The sequence below is a fragment of the Silurus aristotelis genome, assembly GCF_946808225.1.
Source record: "Silurus aristotelis genome assembly, chromosome: 12".
Lineage (NCBI taxonomy): Eukaryota > Metazoa > Chordata > Actinopteri > Siluriformes > Siluridae > Silurus > Silurus aristotelis.
The window spans coordinates 28185811-28200654 of NC_139585.1; the positions used below are offsets into that span (position 1 = coordinate 28185811).

General features: G+C 37.6%; 2 protein-coding genes across 5 annotated transcripts in view; one reads left to right on the plus strand and one right to left on the minus strand.

The window, feature by feature from the left end:
• Positions 1 to 14844, plus strand: part of LOC310734717 (double C2-like domain-containing protein alpha) — a 98757-nt gene that overhangs the window by 78281 nt on the left and 5632 nt on the right. For all 4 annotated transcript variants that reach the window (XM_083557103.1, XM_083557102.1, XM_083557104.1 and 1 more), the window contains 5 exons: positions 318 to 377; positions 2555 to 2763; positions 3984 to 4065; positions 5301 to 5397; positions 12378 to 12578. In XM_083557103.1, the coding sequence (XP_083413229.1) occupies positions 318 to 377; positions 2555 to 2763; positions 3984 to 4065; positions 5301 to 5397; positions 12378 to 12578 (649 nt within the window). The remainder of the gene's footprint in view (positions 1 to 317; positions 378 to 2554; positions 2764 to 3983; positions 4066 to 5300; positions 5398 to 12377; positions 12579 to 14844) is intronic.
• LOC310734749 (ADP-ribosylhydrolase ARH1-like) overlaps positions 1 to 14844 on the minus strand; it is a 69269-nt gene that overhangs the window by 46937 nt on the left and 7488 nt on the right. The window lies entirely within an intron of this gene.

Here is a 14844-nt window from a genome sequence, read left to right on the forward strand (position 1 = left end):
CTTTGGTTAGCTTCTAGTCTTTGAAAATGCGTCGTCGTTTTTTTTAGCAAGCCTCCGTTTTCATGGTCCACGTTACGTTTTCAATTTTAACACCTTTAAAAACGATTTTAAAAAGCAAAATTTTTGTTGATAAAAAAAAAACTTATCTGTGTGGACGGAAGGCAAAAAAACAAACCCTTGAGGAACCTTTGAGGAACAGTGTAAATCTGTTAAATATTCAAAAATCCCATTATCTGTAAATTGTAGAAAAACAGCTAAGGGAAAATGTTCTTCCAAATTCTGCCTAATGCTTTGGTGTCACATCATGTCTTTCACAGCTGGCATCACCTACTGCTATGACCACGGCACTGCGTGGGATCTCCTGTTACCTACGTGAGGTAAAACTCTATTCTATTTCACATCCTCTGCTTGTCTAGCCCAGTAACAATTTATTGATTTTTACCACGACTACTATTGACACCTAACACCTTACATAACAAATGTACATATTTACATCACTGAAAATGTTTGCCACAAAATGAGCTCATTGTTCCATCACACGTGGAACCGAAGAGAACATGTGCATCCGAAAATATCTTGCTACTGGAAGGCTATAAATACACACATCTGTATGTATAAGTGCTGCCTGTAGTCATGAGTGACTCACTCTCCACTGCTCTCTTGTTTTCGTCGCTCGTTTTTGTTCGTTTCCTCCCCCCCCCTCTCCTCATGCTCCCTCGTTCTTCTGTCTTCCCTCCATCTGCCTGCCATTCGTCTTTGTCTTCTTTGGCCCGGTGACAGCTTTTCGCTAATAAGCTTCATAACCAGTTTGTAATAAAATGACATGGACTTGGATTTGAGTGCAAAACAACATTGGGTTTGGTCACATGCGGTGTTGAGGTGGTGGGGGAGAGTTAGCAAATCGAGGATGTTTCTCACAACGGCTCGATCTAAGTGAAAGCATCGAAGGAAAGTTCTGTGAAATCAATCGATATTTACAATCAAGCCTCGACGTGCATTCAAGCTGCAAAGCTTCTCCAACAAATCGTGCCAACGGATCGATCGTTATTGTTCGATTCAAGACATTTAAACACATTTAAAGACATGTCGGGGAGTTTTTCCTTGCCACAGTCGCCAGTCGCCACCGGCTTGCTCATCAGGGACAAACTTACTCATAAAGAACATATTCATTTTTAATCACCGCATTATCTGTGTAAAGCTGCTTTGAGACAATGTTCATTGTTAAAAGCTCTATACAAATAAAAATGAATTGAATTGAATTGAATTTATTACAATTAAAATGGGCGTCGTTTCATGGCGCATTATTAACTACTTTGATAAAAATATCAAAGGACCAACATTCTCCAATGAACACCATCATTTTCCATGCATCCATGTTCTATATCAAACACCAACATTCTTTGTGCACCAATATTGTCAAACAAGCAACACCATTCACCATCAAACACCAACATTCTCCAACAAACACTAACATTCTTTATCAAACAACATTTATTTTAAACCAACATTTTTAGTCAAACACCAACAAGCAACATACAAAAAACACCAACATTCCCTATCAAACACTAACATTCTTTATTAAACAACAACATTCACTTTGAACCAACATTTTTAGTCAAACAACAACAAGCAACATTAATAAACATTCCCCAACAAACACTAACATTCTGTATCAAACAACATTTACTTTAAACCAACATTTTTAGTCAAACACCAACAAACAACATACAAAAACATCAACATTCCCCAACAAACACTAACATTCTTTATCAAACAACAACATTTACTTTGAACCAACATTCTCAGTCAAACACCAAGAAGCAACATAAAAAACTCCAACATTCCCCACCAAACACCAACATTCTCTATCGAAACCAACATTCTCCAACAAACACCAAGATTAACTAATAAACACCAACCTTCATCTTTAAACACTAAATTTCCCCACCACACACTATCATTCCTCATTCTCTAAACACCACTATTCTGCAACAAAAACAACATTCTACAGAAGAGAAATCAATATTCAGCATCAATTACCAACATTCTCCAACAAACACCTGCTTTGTCCACTAACACTGAAACACATATGGCTTTTAGGTGTCTCAGTCTTTCTGTCCATTTAGTGTATCTACCATATATAATGTGCTTTTGTGGGGAATTAAACTTGCCAAGGTGCTAGTAATTAACAGCAGTCCCAGATTGTTTTTATCCACATATACCTCAGCAAGAGGCAACTATAAAAATGGCGGCTTTGTCATATTACCAGATCATATTACAGAAGACCTTCCAGTCTCGTAAAGCTTAAAGATGTCGCTAAAATTGGAGACTCCTTCCATTATATATGTATATATGAATAAAAAACACGCTTTCTACTGCATGTACTGGTAAATGACGTGTTACTATAGGAACAGGAATCGTTCTAGAAAACTTCTCAACACCTACTGACCAATCAGTATTTGCAGAAATGGTTTATCCTTTCATAATGTGTGTGTGTGTGTGTGTCTGTGTGTGTGTGTGTGTGTGTGTGTGTGTGTGTGTGTGTTGAGCGCAGTGGGAGAGCGAGCAGCAGCGCAGTTTGGAAGAGCGGGGCCGCTTGCTGTTGTGGCTTCAGTTTCTGCCCCCGGCTCATCCTCCTGAAGGGGGCGACGTTCCGCCAGAAGCTAAAGAAAGAGCGAAGGGAGGTTTGTGTGTTGGCGTCCGACGCTGTGCTCATCTAGCCGCCATGGACGTCAATGGACTGTCCGACCCCTACGTCAAAACGTGAGCGTTGCTCTTGTTTGTTTTCACGCTCACACAATAGCCAGACTGTGGGAGGTACCAAAAAAAAAAGTGTTTTGTGGTAAAAATTACAGATCTGGCAACACCTTGTTTCCTGTCACTCCCAATATTTTTTCCTTTCTCTATCTATCTATCTATCTATCTATCTATCTATCTATCTATCTATCTATCTATCTATCTATCTATCTATCTATCTATCTATCTATCTATCTTTTTCTCTCCCTCTCTCTTTTTTTTTCTCTGTCCTTTGAGTAATATCTGAGTACTTTTATTTCATGTGATTTTTAATTTAGACCTTCAAAGTATTCTTTTTTAAACGCTGATGTTTATACACACACACACACAGTGTATACACACCCAGCCTCTACACACACTGCGTGCACACACACACACACACACACACACACACACACACACACACACACACACACACACACACACACACAAACTGTATACACATACAGCCTCTACACACAAACACACACACACACACACACTGTATACACACTGTATACACACCCAGCCTCTACACACGCTGCACACACACACACACACACACTACACACATCACACATACACACACTGTATACACATACAGCCTCTACACACAAACACACACACACACACTGTATACACACCCAGCCTCTACACACACTGCGCACACACACACACCACACACACACACACTTTACACATCACACATACACACACTGTATACACATACAGCCTCTACACAGACACACTATACACACACACACACACACACACACACACACACACACACACACAAATCACACATATAAAAATATAAAAAATATATATACTTTAGGCAGAATGAGTGATGCAGCGAGAATGCTGCAATTTTGGTTAAATTGGTTAACACATTGGTGAGTCGATGTAAAGTCAGAATTTCGAGATAAAAATTTGTAATTGCAACCATTTAATATATTCAGAATCCTATTCAGTATATTCGAAATTCAATCAATATATTAAATGAGTTTTCATTAAATTCTCTTAATGGATAATTTCCTAAATGGCATGCCATAATATAAATATAAACTGTACCCACACACACACATACACACTGCCCCTCTTTCTTTCCTCCTTCCTTTAGTGTTATTGCTGAGTCATTAAAAATCAATTTTGAAAGGTATCTGCTTCCTCGTTTACCAAGAATCTTCCTCTTTATACCCCAATCACAGGTACCTCAAGCCCGACGTGAAGAAGAAATCCAAGCACAAGACGTCTGTGATTAAAAAAACACTGAACCCTGAGTTTAATGAGGTATGAATATGTATGTATTTGTTTGTGTGTGTGTGTGTGTGTACTGTACATGCACACATGCTTGCATTTCCCTGTATTTCACACATGCACAAGCACATGCTTTAAATGTCAAGTAGCAAAAATAGGACAAAAAAATGACCCCAAAAGCATATGGCTTGCTTTGTGATATATTTATTTATTTTCTAATTGTGAGAAATTAATTTTTTTTACTGAAATACTGAAATATTTTTTACCTAACAAGGAGGAAACTGATGCTAATACGCTTTTGCAAATCTTGCATATGCACACTGCAATATGCTAATGCTTTTTCACATGTCGATCTTTTGCTAGCTAGCTATTAATGTTAGATGTTAGCAACAGTTCAGTTTCCACCAAGCTAGTCAGCTAGCAACTTAACTAAATGGCAAACTAGAAATTATATACCGTAATACGTTGCAGAAGAAATACCTAAACTTTACACTACACACAATGAATGTACGTTTTAATAATTTGATTTCTTTTATTTTCCACAAATGTAAAGCCTTTCGTTCTTTTTAGGTTTTGTTTTTAGTAATAAAAGCATAAAAAAAACAGAAAAGTGTCCTTTTTTTATTCAAAATTCCACAATACCAGATATGATTGGTCAGTCAGTGGTGGGCCATCAAGGTGTTTTAACATATTTTTGTCCATAAATATCCAATACATTATTCCCAATAGTTTATTCGTATCATTTCATAGCTCTTTTGCGCCGCATCATATAGTGTCTGTTTATGTTAGTGTTTATCCAATCGGATTTCAGACGTCACGTCACGTGTCTCTGGGGTCTTCAGGAATTTCCATGAGTGTGTTTGTACATGTTGCTTGAAGGCCATCTAGCGGCCGTCCAGTAACTTTCTTGTGCTTCGTCAGAGCTCACGCTAGTCAGAGCTCGCACACCGCTTCTGTAGCAAACTGCACAAGCACAAATATATCCGTGTGGGTATAATAGCTATTGAATTTTTATTCAACAATGGGCAACAGAGGAGATTAAATTGATTTGGTCGCGGATACACTTTCAGGAACGTTTCCAAACCGGACTTTTCGAGAAAAGCAGGATGAGGAAAGATCGTCCCAAAGCTTTTTCCTGAATCGTTTATGCTTTTTTACGTTTTCTTTCTTGTAGAACTGGCACGAAAACACACAATTTGCCTTCATTTTAAATCCACAGGAAAAGCGTAAAAAAATAAAAAATTGACGTTTGTTTTCGTTGCCCGCAGGAGTTTTTCTACGAGATTACGCTTAACGACTTGGCGACTAAAACGCTGGAGGTGAGCGTGTGGGATTACGACCTGGGAAAGTCCAACGACTTCATCGGTGAGGAGAAATCAATTCGCACGTCTTTTCTTTTCACACCATATGATGTAAACGTTCTGTTTTTGTTTCGTTAGTTATATAAATGGCAGGCACCAGAGAGGCTTGTTACAGTTTTTTCTCAGTCGCTTTGGAGCGTTTCACAGATCAGAAATGAAATTCTCAAAGTTCAACCTCCACATCGTTTAGTCACTTGTGCTCATCATAAAACCATTTTTTGTTGCTTTGATCAAATTACGAATGCTTAAGTACATTAATTTAGTTGATTATTTACAAGTGTCTGCTGTTTCCAACATTATCAGTTGTTTATGTTCATGTTAATCAAAATATATTATACTGGTTTTATATTTTATATTATATTATTTATATATTATATTATTATTTTATATTATACACCTGAATAGTTTTAACCCCAAAACATCTCAGCATCAGTTCATCTAACATTTCTAGTAAACTTTTTGTTTTGTAAATGTGTTGAATTGATGAATCTTGAATGCCACTAATGAAGGCGAGTGAACGGCATCAGATCAACCAATAATCAACCAGTTCTCTAAAGCAGGTCAAAGGTGAATCTTGTGAACCTTCAATTGGAGAGTGAATACAGACAAAACAAAACATAGAATTATACATTTTGAAAATGGATGAACAACTAAAAAACAAACGAAAACTTGTACAGTAAAAGTGTGAATCCTGTTGCAATTAAAATAAATAAATAAAAAAAAAAGAAATAAAAGAAATATGCAATCAAGTCAAATTTTGTGCATTTTCAGTCACTGTGATCCAAACCATTGTTTATATCAAGAAATCCTAAAACTGTCGCCGTCATACTGACAACACGACTAAACATTTTTGACGATCTTGTCTGTGAACAATGACAAAAATGACTTTTCATTCTGATGGGAATCAGAGAAAAGTACACAAATGTATAATGTATTGTGCTGTTTGTACACATAGTTTTAAAAAATGCACTTATTGGTTCGCAACTATTAAGGATGATACGAGAAGACGCTCCAAAGCAGCTGAGAAAAATTGGAATAGGACCGAAGAGGTGTTTATTTATTCATTGAGAGAGACTCAAAGCACTTTTTTTTATGTCGTTCTGGAAAAAACGTTGATCGATGTATTGTACTTGTTTACTATTCACAATATTTGAGACCAGAAATGCTTGATGTGAAGAAGTTCGGGTTGGTGACCTGCGAATTCGCATCACATAGCCTCTTCAGATAATCCAAGATGGAGTGGAGGGGGCGCTGATTTAAATCGTGTTGCCCAATCATCCTGTTTTATACGTCGCAGCTTTAAATGAATAGAAACTCAACAAAAAAAAAGCTGCATGGTTTGATGATGTCATATCTATATATGTCATATTCATTTGCTTCTTGTCTCAGATCCAATCGCAGGCCATGTCATATCCTGATGCCACCTGTGTTATATCCGGTTGCCACCCATGTCAGGGACATATTTGGCTGCGTTCGTGTCATATGCAGTGCCATTCATTTTCATATTGCTGTCCATGCCATATGCTGTTGCTGCTAATGTCGTATACGATTGCTGCCCGTGTCAGATCTGGTTGCCGACCACTCAAAACCTGGTTGCCATCCATGTCATATCCGTTTTTTTCACGTCCTTTTCATTTGCTGTCTGTCATATCCAGTCGCCTGGCCATGTCATCACAGGTTGCTGCCAGTGTCATATCCAGCTGTTGCTCGCCACAGATCGGGTTGCTGTCCATGTCATATCCTGTACCGTCTACTACATATTCGGTTGCTGTCTATGTCAAATCGGGTCGCCATTACCGTCTAATTATTTTGCTCTCCGTTTCCGCTGTCAGATCCATTTGCCATCAGTCTCATATCCGTTTGCCGCTAACGTCATATCCAGCTGCCGCTAATGTCTTATACAGCTGTAGCCCTAATTCGCAGCAAATCTCGCTAATTATTTAGCCTTTTTTTTTTTGGGGCTAGCCGCTAAAACAATTGTATAGGTTTTCCTAGTTCAGCAACTGAAGAACCCTAAAAGTATCTCAGAGCGTTTTTTATGGCCTTATTGTTTTAGGACTTGTCACCTAATTTTAACCTTTTGGTTTGTGTCACGCAAGGGGGCGTGTCCCTGGGCTGTCAGTCACAAGGCGACGCCTTGCAGCACTGGATCGACTGCTTAAAAAACAAAGGCCAGAAGGTGGAGCGCTGGCACACCCTGACCAACGATCTGCCTGGGTCCACGTTCTAAGAAGCAAAATGGCCACCCTTTTTTGTCTCACTTTACCAATTCGATCCGATTGGTTGCTCTTCCTGGCCACTTAGTGGTAGAGGATTATGGGTAACCCAGGTGCGGCGACGCTGGGACGAGTTCCGACTGTCGGCGCAGACGTCCCATTTTTGACATGGAGGAACTCGATGCGATGCTTGGGAGCAATTCCCTATTTCTCGGATCTCCGGGTTTTTATTTGATGCACGTTATTGCTTTGACAACTAAAGGCTAAAAAATTTGTGTTTTTATTTTCAATGCAATCATTTCTCCTGCAATAAAAATTTTATTTTTGATGATGCTTCCATAAAATACCTTTAGAAGTGGTCCTAAATTGAAAAAAAAAATACTAAATCGGATTTTCTTTTTAATTACGCTGCTGATTTTTAACCACCGTCCTCGAGAACTGTCTGTTCATGTGCATTGTTGTTATTGTTGTTGTTGATCGGCATGCTCGATGTTTACAGTACGGCTCCTCCTTCTTCTGGAACCTTCTTCCGTGAACGTGACGTGTTTTATGAACACTTTCTGATATGCAGGTGTTTGCTAGATTTGTGTTTACTTACTTCCTGCTTCCTGTCTGTGTTTATTTAGAGGTGCGCTCTGTGATTTGAGGATCATCCTGCCGGCTTTCACCATGTCTCGGGGGGAACCTAATGAGTGGGTGGGAACTGGAGGAAAATTGGGGAGACAGTTTAAAAAAAAAAAAAACAAATAATAATAAAAAAAAAATTATATATATATATATATATATATATATATATATATATATATATATATATATATATATATATATATATATATATATATATATATATATATATATAAGATTTTTGAAAATGTATAGATTCAGCTTGAGAAAAAAACTAGCTATGCTAAATTAGGAAACTCAAACATGACTAGCTCATGTCAGACAAGAACTTACAATAGAAAACCAACTCGTAAATTAATATTTTATTTTGTAACTCTACACCATGAAAAAAAAAAACGATCCATCTTTACATTTGTCATTACTGAAGAGTTTATTTAGCTAGCTATGTAGTTTATTTAGCTAGCTATGTAGTTTATTTAGCTAGCTACGTAGTTTATTTAGCTAGCTATGAAGTTTACTTAGCTAGCTATGTAGTTTATTTAGCTAGCTACGTAGTTTATTTAGCTAGCTATGTTTATGTTGGTTAGGTGATCCATTTAACAGGGCCGTACCGACTTATTTACCACACGAAATAAACACTGTTCTTATTTTTCGCCCGTTTTTTCCACACAGGGAATTTTCTGAATTTCGGTTAAAGATTAGATGGCGCAAAAGTAGCGAACGTTTTTGTTGGCATGAAATTGTACCGCACCTTATTTTGTCATAAAAACAAAACAAGATCTGATGGACATTTTAGGCGCAAACAGTGAACTAAAGAAAAATGTAGCAATAACAACCTCCTTTCACATAAGCGTTACATCAAAGCAACCTTTTCTCACAGAAATGAATAAAACACTGCAATATATTTGAATCGGAAGCGCTTATAATGTTTAGCTGTGGAGATTTCCTTTGATGGCTAGCAAAGATGGAGAGCAAATTAGCCTCGAAAAAGGACCGGAGTTCATGCTAGCTCATGTTATCTGGTGTATTGTATTTCAGTGAGGTAAAGGATAGGATACGATGCAAGTGTAAAATCACAGAGCGTCTCTTTAACATTTTTCTTTAGCTCCAGTGTTTAATTCTGCAAAGAATATACAGTATTTCAAGTTTTAAACCGCTATTTCTATTACGGACTGGTTGTACAGTTTCATTTTTATCTGTTTATTCATTTGACTTTTATCTGGGAGTTGGACTTTTGTGAATGGAGCATGCTAATAATAAATCAATGTGTCTGTGTGTGTTTTAACTATCTTATCCTAATGGGGGGAAGAAACCTGTGAACAATGTGATGCACTGCTGTACACTGGTTGCTCTTTACTGTGTCTTGAATGATGCATCAATGTTGCTCTGACATGGGACTTGTTCTATAAACGTTTTTTTTCCTCGGAAAATAAATGGATTTGCTTTGAGAGATGTATTAGAGTTTTTTGTGCATTGATGCAGAACTTGTTTGGCTTTTTTAGGACAAGGAATTGAGACTATATGACAAACTTGCCACCTACTGGTCAAAGTTTACCAGAGTGAGATATAAATTCTGATATCTAACTGCCATAGCTGCTTCTTCTGCCATAAAAATTTTGTCCAATATCCACCCGTTTAGTTTGAATCATCTTGACAACCTGTTGAACATGCTGTCTGTTGGTTTATTTAGACCTTTCCTTCCACACTGAGAATTCCACCACTGTCCATGAACAAAACATAGTGTACACATCTGGAGCAGAGATGGAAAGTAACAAATTACATTTCTAGCGTTTCTGTAACTGTTTTTTTTTTTTTTTTTGTGTGTACTTATATTCTATAAAGTAGATAGTTCACTTAAGTATGTTATGTTTGAAGTATTGTATTGACAATGTGCAGGTTGTACAGCAGTGCAGATTTGCTGTCCTCTAAAAAGAACTCAACATGCAGCTATTATTGTCGAAATAACTGGCAAGAAAAGTGAGTACACGCTCAGTGAACATGTCAAAACCGTGTCCGAAGTGTCAGTATTTTGTGTGAGCACCAACACACAAAATATTAACACTGCCTTAATCCTCCTGGGCATGGAATTCACCAGAGCTGCACAGGTTGTTGCTGGGATCCTCTTCCACTCCTCCATAATGACATCACAGAGCTTCTCAATATTACACACATGGACTTCTCCACTTTCGGCTTAAAGATGCCCCACAGGTGCTCAATAGTGTTTAGGTCTGGAGAAGTATTTGGCCACTCCCTTATCTTTTCCTTCCTCAGCAAAGCAGTTGTCATCTTGGTGGGGTGTTTGTCGTTAATATGTTGGAAAACTGCATTTCGGCCTGGTTTCTGAAGAGAGGGCATCATGTTCTGCTTCAGAATATCACTGTACATGTTGGAATCCATGTTTCCCTATATGAACTGCAGCTCCCCAGTACTAGCAGCGCTCATGCAGCCCCAGACCATGATGCTGCCACCACCATGCTTGACTGTAGTCAAATACAATTTTCCTGGTCCTCACCAGGGCATCGCCATGCATGCTGGACACCATCTGAGCCAAACTAGTTTATATTAGTCTCATCAGACCACAGGACACGGTTACAGTTATTCATGCTCTTGGACAGGTCGTCTTCAGCAAACTGTTTGTGGGCTTTTAAGTGAGCCAGCTTTAGAAGAGGACCTTCCACTTCTGCAACCTCTAAAGCAACGCTGCAGCACTCATGCGTCGGTTTTTTAAGCAGCTTCTGCACCTGAAGCACAGCACGAGGGCTCGACTTCTTTAATGGACCCTTGCGAGGTCTGTTATAAAGTGGAACCCGTCTTGGAAAACCTCTGTATGACCCTGAACACTGTACTGTAACTCAGTTTCAGGGTGATACTGATCTTCTTACAGCTTCAGCATCTTTGTGGAGAAAAACAATTCTAATTCTCAAATCTTCAGAGAGTCTTTACCATAAGGTGTCATGTTGAATATCCAGTGGTCAGTATGAGAGATTTGGACTCAAAGCACCAAATTTTAAATGCTCTAATACAAGATACACACATTGGTATGGTTCTGTTAAGCAGACAAAAACATGAACATGATGATTACAGTAGGACATGTGTCTTTGTACTCAGTTATTTAGACAATCATGGCTGTATGTTGAGTTATTTTCAGAGCACTGTAAATCTGTACTGTACTAAAATATATCCGGCAATTAAAACCGTCCGTGTGGAAACATAGCAAAAGTGCCTTTTGGTGTCCTGATGATTTTTGTCATTTCAAACACCATCATTACTTTAAAACATTTAGATAATACAAATATTTGGTCTTCATTCTCTATGTTGAGTTTGGTTTCACTAATAATAAACATACATTTGCATAAAGCATCAATATTTGTCCATGTGCATGCTGATTAGAGTATTAAAAACTGGAAAAGTATTAATTTAAGGCAAATTTAGAGAAGATAAATTTAATCACGAATAAAAAATGTTATCAATTGACAGCCCTTTTTTATATATAAAAGAAGGAAAATTGTCCAGTGTTGCTTCTTTTTTTTCCACAATATGTTTGGATTTGCACAAAAAATAGATTTTAAGTTCCAATGAGGTTGGAAGTGATACTGTAACTCGTTAATTAGACAGGACTGGTGTTTAAAAATTAACATGAAATAAAGTAATGCTTCAACTTCATATACAGCTGCTTTCGAAATGAAGAATATCGCACAAGCATGACTGTACAGTTACATATTATAATATGATATTAAATATTGAAACACTTTAAGCTTCTCTGATTTATAGTGTAGCCAAAATGTTATTCTGCAATCTGTAAAAGCACGCGGCTCAAATGACCTGAAATACGTCAAAAAGGTAAAACTGTATCTAGTTCTGGTGTTATGCTCGGTCAACTGAATCGTGTCTTCGTTGTTCATGAGTTACTAAAAGTGCTTTTTTTATCTAAGGTATCTTGCTTACTTATCACTGTTCAGTAGGATTTTATGTAACAACATCTCTGTACTTCAGAATTTTATGACAGGCCACAAAGCCATACCCCAAACAAGACTCATACATGCTGACTAGCAGTGGACAATTGTCACCTAATTGTCATTCAATCCAGCCTCAGTAAGTAAACAACCTGCATAGATCTTTCAACTGAACAACTTTCATCATTCAGGAACGTTCAAGATGGCCAAGACGGATGAACCCATAAGTTTTAACAAAGCTGTAAACAAGGTTTCCAATTCAATCTATCGTTTTCCTCTGGTTGAGGTGCGAGGCGTACCGCTCAGGAACTGGATTGCTCAAAACTGGAGCGCTGTTTCCGCTTTCCGCCCAGATCCGTCCGATTTGCTCATCTCCACCTACCCTAAAGCAGGTATAGGCACTCGTTATTCAATTATTCATTCATTCATTCATTTATTTAATTGCCCAGTTTTAAAAAAAATAGGATTTAAAATCCCAATGGTTATGATTTCTATAAAAATCTATTTAAATGAGTGCAAAATAGCTACATTTCAACAGTTTTGTATTAAAAAAAGGGAAGGAACTTGTCAGCCTAATGTGTACAATAAAGCCATTAAAATCTTCAATCATTCGAAAAGGCTTTCTCTTAAATGTGCTGCTTCTAAAAAAGTGGCAGGTGCTAAAATTTGTGTTTTAGATTCGATATATTCAACTTTATTGTCATGAACTGCAGTTAGCATCTAACCAGAAGTGCATAAGTGGCCTATCTACAATAGATAACAGTAGATTAAAGGTACTAAAAGGTACGAGGTCCATATATACAGGGATGAGGGTGAATAATGTACAGAAGGTGCAGTAGGTAATAATTTACTTTTGTTCCAATATTGGTTTTGCTGTGGACCTTGTAGCAACTACCACTGCTCAAATGCAATAGATGAAACCTTCTAAACCAAGTGCAAAAACAGATCTTATGTAAAATAATCCCCCCCCCAAAAAAGAACTCTAATGTCTACATAAATGTCCACTAGAGAGCTGTCAGATGCTGTTAATCTACTAGAGAAAAACCTGTACTGAATTGGTATCAAAGTGTGATTGTTATTAGCCTGTGCTTCAGGCTTGAAGGCTTCAGTCTCCTCAATGTTTTGTGATTTTTGTTCCTCATGCTGCAAGTGTATCAGAAGCGTCCAGCCATTCGGTCCTACCACACAAGCAGGGGTGACGAAGACTCTGTATGGATCCCTTCCATGTTATCTTTTGTGTACTAAAGCCTATAGGAACGTCTGTAATTCCTACTCAATATGTCACCAGCTTTGCTTTTTCAACAGCCATAGGTGTAAAATCAAACCCTGTCTCTTCCAGTGAAAATATCAGACTGTAAACCAGTAGGAAGAGCAGGGAGCTGTCTATGGGATAAAAGCAATGCATTTAGAACCTGAGAAACGATTCCAATGCAATACAACAATTTGGATTCTCCTAATTTCACCATATGGGTGTGAAGGAGAATAATTGAAGCAAAAGGGGCTTCTTTTGCTCCTTATGCAGTGTATTTATTAGAATTAAAACCCTTCATGTGTACGAAGAGTATCAAAAAGCGTCGTTCGAGGTGTTTTGAGGGGTGGAACAACATCAATGGAAGACGACGAAGAACTTCGACGGGATCGACCCCCGAGAATGTCTCTCTTTCTCTTAGCTACCCATACAGAAATCAGATATAAGGCCATATATAAACATATATATGAAATGATAGTTTGCAAAGTATACGTGAACATATTTGAACATATTTGAAGTTCTATTGGTTGCTTGAGACATAAATAATAAAGTATACGTACAAACATGTGGAAAACTTTTTTTTTTTTTTTTTTACTTACTAATGTTTCTATGTATATTTAGGATACATGTACTTTGATATATTGTGTAACACCATTCATGATACATAATATATGAGATACCTGATATTAAAATATGATTTTAGTTACTATGTGAAACAAGTGTCACATATATGTTAATGTAGAATTTGCATTTATTCACTTCTAGATTTATACACTTCTATACACTTCTAGAGCTGCCAAATGCATACTTTAAGCTCTTCTTTGTGCTTGTCATTAAACTGCAAAATAGAAGAGCTCCAGAAAAATTATAATAAATTGATATACATATATATATATACAGTGATGAAAATAAGTATTAGAACACCCCGCTATTCTGCAAGTTCTCCCACTTAGAAATCATGGAGGGGTCTGAAATTGTCATCGTAGGTGCATGTCCACTGTGAGAGACATAATCTAAAAAAAAAAAAAAAAAAATCCAGAAATCACAATGTATGATTTTTTAACTATTTATTTGTATGATAAAGCTGCAAATAAGTATTTGAACACCTGAGAAAGTCAATGTTAATATTTGGTACAGGAGCCTTTGTTTGCAATTACAGAGGTCAAACGTTTCCTGTAGTTTTTCACCAGGTTTGCACACACTGCAGGAGGGATTTTGGCCCACTCCTCCACACAGATCTTCTCTATATCAGTCAGGGTTCTGGCCTGTCGCTGAGAAACACGGAGTTTGAGCTTCCTCTAAAGATTCTCTATTGGGTTTAGGTCTGGAGACTGGCTAGGCCACGCCAGAACCTTGATATGCTTGTTACAGAGCCACTCCTTGGTTATCCTGGCTGTGTGCTTCGGGTC